The 14,370-nt window shown below is 33.4% G+C and overlaps 1 protein-coding gene across 1 annotated transcript; it reads right to left on the minus strand.

The window, feature by feature from the left end:
* Nucleotides 1-9,105: 9,105 nt before the first annotated feature.
* LOC145040243 (uncharacterized) lies at nt 9,106-9,720 on the minus strand. The gene has a single exon (XM_078988199.1). The coding sequence runs from the start codon at nt 9,718-9,720 to the stop codon at nt 9,106-9,108; it is 615 nt and encodes a 204-aa protein (XP_078844325.1).
* Nucleotides 9,721-14,370: the final 4,650 nt, after the last annotated feature.

Below are 14,370 nucleotides of genomic sequence, written 5' to 3' on the forward strand. Positions count from 1 at the left end.
TCCTCGACCACCAAAGACAAGCAAGTGGTGGTTTCTGGTGTGCTGCCACCATCAATGGGATCTAGTTCACAAAGCAGTTCTCGTCAGTCACAAGGAAAACGTGTATTTGGTTCTAATGCTAACCGTAGTGCTGAACCCCAAAAAAAAAAAGGTAATTTCTATTTCTTTCATTGATGTAATTAAAATTCGTGATTCCATTCCATTGATTTGAATTTTAACCAAGTATTGTATTTTTAGGAAGTTGCAAAAGAGACTAAACTAGAGCAGGACCCGAAGAAAGATGGGCCCAAGTTCCAAGCCTTCACTAGGAAGAAGTACTCACTTAAGGGTTAAGGTTAAATTAGTCATTTGTGTTCTTATTTCATAGTCAGCCTCGAAATCTTGGAAAATAAGCTCAAATCAAAATCAAAAGAGTTATCAAACTCAAATCAAAATCAAAAAATTGTCAAGAATCTTGTGGAAGAGTTAGTGAATCAAAAATAGGGCGATTCGGGCAGAGGAAAATTTGAAAGTGAAAATAGATTTATGGGATTTCTGTGATTGTTTTGAAGAAAAAGTTGTTGGTTTTTGGAGGAAATGAGTCTAAAGTTGAAACAGTTGGAGAAGTTGGAGAGTATGACTTCTTTAAAAAAACGAGTTTGTAAAAAAGTTGGTTTTTGTCATCCCACATCACAAGGAGGGCTTACTATACAACTGTGATGCTTAATTGCTTAGCCCATTAAGTCAAAAAAAGAAACAACCCCTCAATTAGACTCAGTTTAATTAATATGTTGTTACTTTGTTTTATTGTAATTTTGTTTTATTTTGATATACACATAACACATGAATGTGATTGATTTTGTTTCAGCCACCAAAAATTGAACTAAAAAGATACAAGATGAGTGGAGGATTCTTGAGAAAGACTTGCCTGGTAAGAATGTGTCAGAATTTATTAATAGTTAGAATTCAGAAAAAAAAATGAATAGATGTGGTTTTGTTTTGTTTTGATTTGAAAATAGACACAATATTTTTAACGACATTCTATATATTATTTAATTATAGAATATAAATTTCACAAAACTAAACAATTAAATCATATTAAAAACTCATCAAAACCCAAATAAAATCATAATAACAAAAAAAATCTAGTTACTTTTAGAAAATAAGATTTTAATCTAATTAAAATTCATGAGATTCCTCAATCGTTAAAATATTTATAAAGAAAATGGGTTTTACCACATTTTTTAATTTCATACACTTGAGTAATGAAAATTAACCAAATGGAAGGAATCAGATTCCATTCCATCAAGCAAAACAAACAACTTTCCTTAATTCCAATGGAATAAAACTTTCCATTCCTTTTCCAATTCAACCACACCAAACACTACCTAAGTTTTTATTAAATTAAAAAACCAAACATATATAAAATAATAAAATAAAAAAGTGAAGAGTATCATACTCCAGAAATGGTATCTGCTGAAGGTGTCCCAAGAAGATCAGTTATTAATTCCAACTGATGAACACTAGTTTTACCAGGGAAAAGTGGTTTTCCGATTAACACTTCTACAAATATACACAATTGGAATATCAGAAAAACATAAAAGTGTTCATAATAGCAGTTAAAGATTGATTTTAGATCTAAAATTAACTAAAATTAGATAGAAAATGGAATTAACAGTGTTCAAGATTGACTCACAGAACTTTGTATACATCCAGCTGTTATTATTGGAGTAGAGGGCACCCAACTGTGATAGAAAATGGATCTATTAAGAGTTTTGATTATTGGAGTAGAGGGCACCCAACTGTTTTCAAAGCAACTATCCTAGCTGCCCACCTATAATACATAACATACACGTCTTCCTCTCTTTTTTAATTATGCTTGTGAGTTGTGATTGTTTGTTAAGTTGATGTTGATGAATGTAGCTTTCGCACTATCACTCTCTGGTGGGCTATGTATCAATCTGAATCTGTACAACTATGGGAAGGTGTGCCTGAGCCTTTTAAACACATGGTCAGGTGGCCAAAAGGAGAGGTGGATCCCTGGCACCTCAACCATGCTCCAGGTGTTGGTCTCCATACAAGGTCTCATCTTGAACACAAAGCCTTACTTCAATGAGCCTGGATATGCACACTCCAGTAGCTCCATCCAAGGGAAAAAGATATCCATGCAATACAACGAAACCACCCTTATTCTATCACTCAAAACCATGGTCTATACCATGAAAAAACCACCCAAGGTAAACACCAAACACTCCCTCCCTTTCTTCTTCTTCTTCTTCTTCTTCTTCTTCTTCTTCTTCTTTAAGAATATTGGAGCTAAAGAAGCTGAGGAGTTTATGGGGTTAAGTGTAAAGAAAACCAAAACTCAAAGTCATTCATCATCGCATCATGCATCTGTACCTGCATTTGCACGTGCCTCCTTTCCTATTTACCTCTAATTCATTCCTCTATCATTCCATTGCAAACAACCACTCAAGCCCTAAATCAAGTTCTAATTCTAAGTATCTATTGTAATATAGATGCAATCGATATAAGAGGAACGACAATTGAAAAAGGAATAAAAGTGGAGAAATTAAACCCTAACGTGATATAGTGTGCAACTGAACCAAACCAAACCTAACCTAATATATGACTAAAGTAAATAAAATCAAGAGATTTACCTGAATCAGAAGTTATCGAAGAACAATTTTAGATTTTAAAAATGTAGAGGCTGTTGGAATCGAAAGCTGCATTGGTCCGTGGTGTCGTCATCTTTTTGAATGGAGAGGGTGAGAAAAGGTTAAGCTGCAACTCAAGAGTCATGCGTGTTCAATTGGAGTGATAAAACAGATTTGGGGGGAAGGAAACTTACACAAACATCGTGAAACTTGAATTGGATTGCACCAATTTCAGCGAGAGATCGTCAATTAAAAAAACATAACGTGCGTATGTTCAGTCGCCATTCTCTCGCTAAACATGTACCAGATGGAAAAAAGTCGACAATGTTTTTTCCCTCGTTGAACCCTCGCCAAATGCCTTTGTTTTCCACCGATTACCGAGGAATAACGGTGCGTCGATAAATACTTGTGAGATCTGTAGCTGATTCCTCGCTCGCTTAACCCTCTCTAATATGCTATATGTTGAATAAATAAAACCGTTATTTAAACCCTTGTAGATCTCACGTAATTCCCTCTCTATAAGCCTAAAATTTACTACAAAATAAATCCCTCTCTAAATCTGTAGCTAAAAATCTAGTTTCTAGTAGTGCGAGTTCGCATCTTAATTTCGGATAGAGATATAGATACCGGTATCCACTATTTGAAATTTTCGGACATCCGAATTTTGGATATCCAAAAATTCGGATATCCGATTTTGAATATCCATAGTCAAGGTATTGTTAAGTTTTACTTTACTAACTTGAAGATTCTATGGGAAAAATTATCTAACTACGACGCTTATTGCAATTGTGATAAGCATGGACGGATCCAATGTAGAGTCTGGGGTAGCCTGGGATACCCCTCAAAAAAATTTCATTAGTGTAATTATTTTTAGCAAAATTTCATTTTATATAGTGTATATATATGTTTACCTTCACTTATAAATCAAAACAAACATGTGGTTTGTTGGATAAGGCGTTAATATATTGAAGTAGAGCTCTAAGGATTAAATCTCCTTCCTTAAATGTTCTTTGTTTACCTTATATTCTTATTTTCCCAGCTATTCTATCCCACATCGTCATACACATGTAAATTTAGCCAATTTCGTCTATTATATTAACCTGTAATCTTCATCTTTCATTTCCAATGGCCCAATTTTTTTTTTCAGGGTACTTTGGTTTCGGTTTTAAACCTAAACCTTAATCGAATCCTTAGATAACCTAAAGTCATGTTATATAAACATTAAATTGAAGTATCTTTTGATACTTGAATCGATGTGTGAATCAAAGTAGATATCACACATGTAAATTTAGCCAATTTCGTCTATTATATTAACTTGTTATCTTCATGTTTCATTCGATATCTACTTTGATTCTCACATCGATTCAAGTATCAAAAGATACTTCAATTTAATGTTTATATAACATGATTTTAGGTTATCTAAGGATTCGATTAAGGTTTAAGTTTAAAACCGAAACGGAAGTACCCTGAAAAAAAATTGGGCCATCAAATTTTTTTTGGGATACCCCTTTACTTTGACCCTGGCTCCACCATTGGTGATAAGTATGGTAATTCACTACAAAAATAACACAAGAATAACACGTATTAGCGGTGTCGCCAACCTTTAGTGACGACATGCAACTTTTGTGTTGTATGTCGCCGTTAAAGGCATCGCCGCTAATACGTGATAACCCTCAATCCGTGTTAACACACAATATTAAACCCCAAACGTCAATTTTGTTCCCAATCCCATGGCTGATAGATGAAGTGGTGCATTGCAATAGCGAGCGATGTCTGTCGCTGCTGATGCTCGAAAAAATACCATGAGGTTTTCCCTATACAACTTCTTGTTGCCACATCTCGCTGCTAATGCCTCCATGTCGCCGCTAATACTCGCCGTCGCTAATGCTTGATGGGATACACACAACAAAAACTGATCTTTTCCTCTTCCACCTTCATTTATTTTCTATCAATTCCCATCGATTCCACCGCCAATTTGCCACTGATTTGTGACTTCCCTCCGTTTGCTTTGTCTGATTTTACTCTAGTTCCCTCTATTCCATCAAGGGCCACCTTTGCAGGTGATCGGATGTGTAATATCGGCGACCACATGTACAATTTCTTCTCCTTTTAGCTCGATTTCACTTTCTTTTTGTCGATTCCCACTGATTTTGTTGTTTTATGCTTGGAATTTTGATATTGGCCAGATTGTGTTGATTTCTGACAGAATTTGGCTAGAAAAGTTGTTGTTGGCCGGAATACCGCCACCACCACCTTTCTCCACATGTTTTTCCCTGTTTTTATAAAATATGTATAATATGTTGATTTTCATCTATTCTTGGAATTTGGATATGAATTATTTGTGTATGTTTATCGGTTTGTCTGTATATCATATGTAGTTAACTATATGTGTACGATGCATGTTTTGTATTTTTCCATATGTATTTCTTTGTATGTGTATTTGTATGTAATGAGAAAAAGGTAGGATAATATAATGTATGTGTCTATGTAGTTGTATATGTATGTGTATATGTATGACTTTGGAAAATATATGTATATGCAATCGGTGTATATAGGTATGGAAAAAATGAAAAAAAAAAGTTGGATGCTATAATGGGAAAAAAGTATAATGCTATAATGAATATGTAATATGTGTAGGAAGCATGTTTAAGTGTATTTTATGTATAATGTGTGTATTTATTTATAATGTATGTAAAAAATGTGTGTATAATGAATATATATATATATATATATATATATATATATATATATATATATATATATATATATATATATATATATATATATATATATATAGGGGAGGGTTCATGCGAAAATGTAAATAATTTGCGAAAACACGAAAACAATAAAAACCTATGATATTATGTCACCTCAACATTATATTTTGGAAAATAATTCATCCAAACTTTGAAATACATGATGATAATCGATGATAGATGATAAACTGTTTCATATTAGCAAAGTATGATTTTTAACATTTTTATTATGAAAACATGAATTTAAAAATGATTAAAGACGTGAAAAAAATATAATTATAAAAACTGTCTTTAAATCTATATTACCATAACACCATCCAATTCAAACTTACTATCTTTAATTTATTGCTAATAAAATTACTTTTTTATAGTACATGTGTTTAATTTTCATAAGATAAAATCTGTTTTCACGTTTTCGCAGGATATTTATATTTTCGCATGAACTTACTTCTATATATATATATATATATATATATATATATATATATATATATATATATATATATATATTGAAAAAGTTAGTTATAGTATCATATTTTATCTTATTATAGCATTGTACTCCATAATATTTTTGGAAAATACAATACTATAATTGAAAACAAATGAGAAAAAAAGTTTGTGTATTTGTATATAACTTGGAAAGTACAGTGCTATAATGGAAAAATGGAAAGAAAAAAATAGTTTGTAGTTTACAAACTACTTTCTTTATTATAACATTGTACTTTCCAAATGACGCACAAATACACAAACCTTTTTTTTTCATTTTTTTCAATTATAGCATTGTAATTTCCAAAAATATTGTAAAGTACAATGCTATAATAAGATAAGATATGATACTATAACAAACATTTATTGGTATTGTATTTATATATTGTATACCTTGTAATTTTACACGCTATATATGGGGTTTAATTGGGAAATACTCTTTTATATGACGACGAATGTTATGTGCCTAGTACATGGAGGTGATGGAGTAGGGGATCCATAACATCCAGGAGGTTTTGGTCGCGGACATCACGAAAGGATGGTAAGTCTAATTATGATAAAATTTATTTGCTAGTTTTATTAATTTATTATAAGCTATCGTGACTAATATTTTTAATTCTATTTTTTCAGCTAAGATTCCTATAAAGAAGATGTCTATCAAAAAACATTCAACTATCAAAGCTGATACAGACAAACAAGGGAAAGCCCGTGTATTTGGATTTCGATAGGGAGCTCACATATTCCCCAGTGGAGAAGTGTGGTAATTAGTTTACACATGAGATTGGAAGATATATGTGGATGAACATCCTTTCAGTGTGTCTAGTTGGGATAATGTTTCACCCCGTTTTAAGAAATGCCACAGTCGTGCATCTAAAGATAACTTGGATAATATTTTAACTTTTGTTGTGATTGATATTTAAATAACTAAATTTTTTGTATTTGTAGAATAAGTTTGATATGGATAAGGTTAACTTGGATCCCAAACTTGCTCAGTTGTTGCAGAACATGCTGCGAGTTTACAAAGAGTTTATAGAGGCCGAAAAAAATAAAGAACATACTTATTTCCAGAATGTAGGGGGCTTGCAGATATTCCAAGAGCATTAGCCCCCCTCCCCATTCCCTAGGGCATGTCATGTGAAAATTGGGCGCAAACAGTTAAACATTTTCAAACACCTGAATTTTTAAAGCGTTCGACATCAAACAAAGGAGTCCGTGCACAACAAAAAATTGTAAACAGAGGGGGGTCGTTCTCATATAGCAATGTCTGTTTCAAATAAGTATGTTATGATATATTTAACTGTTTAATTAAATTATAATTAATCTATTTTTTAATGTTAAATAGGACTTCACTCGAATCGAAACATTTCGTAAGGCTAATACTGATAATCAAGGAGTATTTAGTAGTCCTATAGTCGAGCAACAATACGTAAGTGGTTAATCTATATTTTTATACACATGTTTATATGATCAAGGGGTATTTAGTAATCTAATATTTATGATGTTTATCATTTTTTGAAAATACAGAATGTTTTACTCCATGAGATCAGTCAACAAACTCATGCTTCTTCTGAAACCAGCGGTCTAACGCCAAAGGATATAAAAAATTGCTTTGAAAGAATATTTGGTGTTCGACGAGGCCATATTAGATGAATTAGACGTAAAGCTTCTACGGTTGTGTCGATGTATGATCAAGAACAACTACTGACACTGCCACCGCCACTATGCCACTATCACAGGTAACAAGACTATTTAATTTTGCTGATTGGTTCACATATTGGTAATTGTTAGTTTACTAATAGTTTCAAATGTTGGTAATTGTTAGTTTGGTAATAGTTTTATGTTGGTAATTGTTAGTATTGTTATAGTTGGATATATTGGTATTTTGTAGTTTGGTAATTATTAGTTTATAAAAGTACAACGCTATATGGAAAAAATGACAAAAAGTACAATGCTATAATGTATTATATGCAATATGTGTAGTTTGGTAATTGTTAGTTATAGGATAATGCTATAATGTGTTATATGCACTATGTGTAGTTTGGTAATTGTTAGTTTATGAAAGTATAATGTCATAATTGTATTTTGTATTTTGGTAATTGTTAGTTATGGTACAATGCTATAATGTATTATATGCAATCTATGTAGTTTCTTAATTATTAGTTTATGAAAATACAATGCTATAATGGTATTTTATTGTTTGGTAATTGTTAGTTATAGTACAATGTGATATTTTGTACTTGACTTGTATGTGGAATGTATATTTTGTATATAGAATGTTACTATGTTGGTTTGACTTATACGATTATGTTGTTTTCTTTGTAGTTGGACATGCTTTAAACAATTAAAAGATTCAACATATAGTGCCACATCTGAAGATTGGTTTCGTTCATTACCACAACGAACTGAAATCGGAGGAAACAAGGAGAGAGATGATGACAAGTAGCTACTTGTAGGATTTTTGTAATGTTTGTTTGTGTAAGTACTTTAGACCTAGTATTTTGGATATTTTGCATTATATTAAATTGGAAGAGTATTTTGAACGGATGTTGGATTAATATTTTGGAATGAAAGAATATAGGATTAAATTAATTAATATCATAGTAGTTTTTATACTTTTTACATAATTTTTTATTCAATACCATAGTAGAAAATATCAATACTGGCGACACATTTAGCGATGACATTATATTATTAGCGGCGACAATACTTTAGCAGCGACGCCCACTTATTAGCTGCGACATTTGGAGTATCAGCAACAAACCGTCGGCGGACTTTTAGCAACGACACGTCGCTGCTAAAAGTATTAGCGACAACACTCAATAGGACCAATGTTCTTGAAAGATCCTAGATCCAATTCCACCAGTGAACCGCTTATATTCTCCTGTCATACACGAAGAGACACAACGAGTCGCACAAATCTTTTTAAAAATTTATTGATACTCAAATTTTTTGTAGCGAAGGTGGATAAGCTAATAACATTTAATCAAAATAAAATAATTTAGACAGTACTAGAAATTCATTTAATAATCATACGGAATCATGCTTCATGCGGGGATATGATGCATTCAAAAATGATGATTACAAATCAACGATATGCGTTGTGTTCTATACGCAATTTACGACCAGCCTCACAAAAATATTGTCTTATTTTGTTATACCATACAGACCATTGTTTGGTCACTTAAAATCTGCTTCAATCGTTCATTCTAAAAGTTGCTTCCAAATTTCTACTTCATTGGAGAACACGAGCCAAACTGTGCCTTCATACTCTGCCGCCGCAAGTCGTTGTAGAACCGGCTTATGAATTGCTCCGCCGCCTCGTCGACCTGGTTGTCCTCTTCCACACTGTTCAGTGGAAATGGAGAGTCCGTTATTCTCAGTTGTCTAACCATCGGACTCCTCCCAAACCCTGGCAGCGCAGGCGATGCTGTCTCACTACGAATCACCTCCATGGCCTTGAGCACCGCCGCATTGAATGCCACCACGTCAAGATCCTCCACCTGTTGATTCTTAAGGTGCTGATCTTTCTTGTGGACTGGAAATAGTGAGAAATTGTGGTTATCATTAGAAGGACTGGCGGTGCAGCTGAACTCGCTTTCACTCGACGGAGGGGAAGGAAAGGAGAGGTGGTGTGAAGGGTGGTTAGTGGCGAACGCTGCCCACTGGTGGTGGTGGTGGAACATGAGGTTCTGCAAGGTTCTACCAAGGATCTTGGCACGTTTCATCATCATGTTGAGGTCCAGCCACAGCTTCCTCTTGGATATGCCTTTACGTAGCATGATGTAGAAGATACGAAGTAAGCTCCAAACTTTCTTTGGTAAAACAGGTAGATTTTGTTCCATTTTTCTCTTAGTTTATTAGTAATTTGCAGGAGGAGGAGGATGGGAAGGAGGCGTATTTAAAGGGGGGAGAGAGACGCTCCAGAACCGTTATAGAGATGGAGAACCGACACAACTATGATGCAATAAGCTGTACTGTTACAAAAGCGGAAAGTTTAACGTCGAATTAAGTGAATACTATGAAAACCGGAAAGTTTAACGTTTGATTAAGTTAATTCTACCTAGATTTATGTTATGATTAATAAGAAAATTATGACGTACAAAAAATCAACACAATAACATGTACAAAGTCTTTGTTTGAACAATGGGAAGTCAAAAAGGCGATTACTTAGCGAGAGAGGTTTCCTAGCCGACCCCTCCACCCAGTGAACGTTATGTATCACCAAACCTCGGTATACCCACCGAAATTGCAATTACCGATTATAGGAAACCACTTTGAAATTACAATTAAGTAGAGCTGTATCCATCTCTCATAATTGAAACTCAAATTAAGGTGGTGGTTGTTTTGGAAACCAAAAATTTAAAGAAAATTATGAGCCCAACCAAGATTCTAAATCGTTCAAAAAATCCAAATCATGTTTTTTATGTTAAAAAAGTCCGATGAACTTACCTTTTGTCTCAAAAACCTAACTAAGTTATAATTCAAATAAGAGAAACAGATGATGTGGTCTATTACCATATCGGGAAAATGACTTGTTAGACCAACGAAGTTTCCAAAACGTTTAAAAACTCTTATCATATTTTGACTGTTCAAAAAAATCCAACGAACTTAATAAAAAAAAATTGGATTTTTTGAATGGTTTGGAACTTTGTTGGATTTTTTAAACAAAATGTTAAGTTTATTGAATTTTTTTAAACGTACAAAACATTATTCAGGTTTTTTGAATAATTTGGAAACTTAGCGGGGCTTTTAAGTCATTTTCCCAAAAAATTATGAATTCATATTTGAAACTCAAATTAAGATGGTGGTTGTTTTGAAAACCAAAAATATATGAAGTCTACATATCACGTGTGTAAAGCTGTCATAGTGGTGTTTAAGAAGTGAATTTGCTTTTAAATGAATAAGTTTTTGTAGCAAATTGAAATTTAAATTAACTCAAAAATAGTTCCTAATAATGATATTTTAATAATTTTAAACATTAAAAAATACTAAAAAGAATATTAAAAAAAACCAATTTTAAAGAACATAACAAAAGAAAATAATAAAAATAATTAAGAAAATATTACAAATAACGCCTACAAAATTCATAAAAAACCATACACGTTAAAAATGATGCAACCAAATGTAAAAATATTATTAAAAAATGGTAAATAAAAAAAGTTATTTTTTTATTATTATTATTTTTTTTAATATTTTATTAAACCAAGTTATAAAAGAATTGTGGAAACTATAAAAAAGAATTATATCAAATCCGTAAATCAATTTTTTTTAAAAATAAAATCAAAGTTTTTTTTTTAAAAAAAAAAAAAAATCAACAAGGTTTAAAATAATAAAATTATACCAAATTTTTTGAAGATACAAGTCAAGTGTTGTGTCACACAAAACATGTATATAAGTTTTGTAGTCTGAAGTCTTTCAAAAAAACAAACTACTGTGAGAGGGCAAGTGATGTGCATGCTGCGCTGCACTATTGTGACAACCCGATATTTCGAGACAATGTAATGTAACACCAGTCAAATTTAGGTCAAAATTTAACTTTCCTAAAATCTTATTTGGGTTAAATAAAGTGGTAGGAATCGTATCAAGGTTTTCATACATATAAATAACACTAAAATCCGAGTTATAACGAATAAGTTATAACCATTCTAAGATTTCCGACAAAACCGATAACACCGATTAAACAAAAAACGCGAAGTTTCAATAGAATAGTTTTTAGCCTTAAATATCTAAATGAAAGTTGTAGATATCATTAAACCGTAAATGTACGTAAAATGAACGTCCAAATCTGACTTCGTATGAGGAAGTTATGATTTTTCCAAGATCCGGATATAGCAGTAGAAAGCTAAAAACTCGAAATAGAGATTGAGAGACTTTTGGCCGAAACAACCTAAATGAGAATCTAAGGTCTCAACCAAAGTAGTGCAACGATAAAATGTCTGGCAAAAACGGACGCCGGATGAAGAAGTTATGGATTTTTAACGGGCTTTTCCAGTCCCGACCTGTTAAAAACAATAATTAAAAAAAGATTCAAAATTAGCCGACGAAGTCTAAATGAGAGTTGTAGAGTATGTTCTCACCTACGCGTGCATATAAAGAACGTTGAAAACGGAGCTCGTACGCGAAAGTTACGGATTTTACAAGTTTAAGGCTCAAAATCCGAGGCTATCAGGTCTGCCATGACGTGGCATAGTTGGCCGCGACCCGGCAAGTGACTGAGGGCGTCCAATCAATGGAAGAGGATAACATTTTCTCACCATGACGTGGCACAGTTGTCCACGACGTGCCACACCAGATATGCCCCTATAAATAAAAGCTTAAGGGTGCCGGGTTTGGTGCTCATCTCTTTCCATCTAAGTGCTGTTACTCTGCGTAATTACCTCGAAAAGCCATCCCGAAGCCATAGTTTTCACACTCAAAGTTCTGAAGGAAGGTTCTACACTCCCAAGATTCCCGAGAATCCCGAGAAAATCAACTCTTCCAAGTCGAAGTTCTGCTCGATTATCATCTCGCTTTCTCCCATTAATCAGGTGAGTTCATACCCCTATAAACTACACTTTCAAATGTTTTATAAATGCATTTTATACACTTTAAGGGGGGATACAAGTAAACACATGGTTATCATCGTGTGGAAAACATAAATCTTTTGTTATACTCTTTGTTGTATAATCAATCACATGTAATTTATAACTGTGTTTTTGAACAAGGGATTTCTTTTATTTTACACTGTCCTATCAAACAAACTACTTTTTAAATCGTTGTATACACTTACATCAAGTCATCAGTATTTATTATTAAACTCATTCAAGTATGTTACGAAATTTCCTTTTAACTGATATATTATGTATCCTTATGTTGATATAAAAGTACTATTCAATCGGTTCAATACCTTTGAGTAGTAAAGGTGTACATTCATTTCTTCAAGTACTATAACGGAACTTACTAGTAAACTATTATAAGTATAGTTTAGGAGAATACTATCGTATACAAATACTATAACATAGAATACTATAACCAAAGGAACATACTAATACACTATGACAAAGAGAACATACTAATATACTATGATAAAGAGAACATACTAAAATATTGTAGTATAAGAACACTTACGGATCTAACTATACCAATGTTTTATTTACAAGTATGCATTATTCATAACAAGGATACTCTTTTCATACAAAAGGTATTTCATTATATTACTCGTGAACTTGTTGTTAGCAATCATGTGAGACATATGGCTTTGTTTGTAACAAAATGAAAGTTCCTATCTTTAGCCGGAGTCTCCTGGAGGGAGAGCGCGAATTTGTGTATAGATCTATATGGGTTTGACGAACCCGCACCTAAACTGTAAGCTCCAGTTAGACCGGTAGGTCTGGGGTGACAAATGTCGACATTAGTACCACGTCTAGTATGGTTATGAGAAACTTACAAACCGCGGAAACAACAACTCTTGTACGTAGTGATATACATTTAACTCAATCATGCTCAGGGGTAATAACTATACCATGGGATATTATTAGCATGTTCACAATTCGGGATAAACACCCTTTTAACCAGTTTTACTTAAACAAAAGACTCACAGGGAGTATTAAAAAAAATATTGGTTTACAAAGTCATCAAGTTCCTTAGCGATTTTTTACATACACAAATCTATTATTTAGGCCTGAAAAACATCATTGTCTTATAGTTTTGTGTAACACACCGTTCTTTAAGTGTTTAATTATGAGTCCATGAGATTTAAGAGAAAGGGTAATTTGGGTCCTTTTTCAAGAAATGAGTTTCATCCGAGAAGGTTTCGGGTTGGTGTACGTGTTAGAAGCATTGGGCTTCTCGTCACCCTCGTATGAATGTAAAGTTATTTGAGAGTGGCTTTAGATTAGAGGAGTTGCGGTGTTTTGAAGTTGATCATTGTTTATAGCTCTTTGTGGTATAACTGGAAAAAGGATCCCATGCATGCATGGCATGCAGGTAATTTTGAAGGGTTTTGCGATAGGTTGCGGGTGGCCGGGTGAGAACGCCCAGCGTACCAGGGAGGTACGCCCAGCGTACTCTCAGAAACCCCAAACCCTATTTTAGGGTCAACCTCTATATAAGGAACATGTTGGTTCACCCCTCAGCCTCCTTATGCTCATCCTCAACCTTAGAGAAACCCTAGATCTCGTATTCTCTCCATATTTGGGTGTGTTTGACCTTGGAAAGCTCTTGTTGGCAAAAGAAAGGCTTGAAGGAGAAAAGGGAAGTTGTCAAAGAAGAAGAAGAACGTGCGGGGCTTGTAGATCTGAAGAAATACCACCCTTTGGAGCTTGTTTGAGGTATAAAGCTTCTTGCTTGACCTTCATATTGCATAGATCTATGTATTTTGAAGCTTTGTCACCATTCTTGTCCCAAAAGTCCCCACCTTGTTGCATATTTCGATTTGGTCAAGTTTATCTGTCCTTTCAGACCTTTGGAGAGGTCTTGAGTGATAAAAATGAGGTCCCAAGGGCTGTAGTTGT

Source organism: Lactuca saligna, chromosome 4 (assembly GCF_052625555.1).
Source record: "Lactuca saligna cultivar CGN05327 chromosome 4, ASM5262555v1, whole genome shotgun sequence".
NCBI classification, from domain to species: Eukaryota; Viridiplantae; Streptophyta; class Magnoliopsida; order Asterales; family Asteraceae; genus Lactuca; species Lactuca saligna.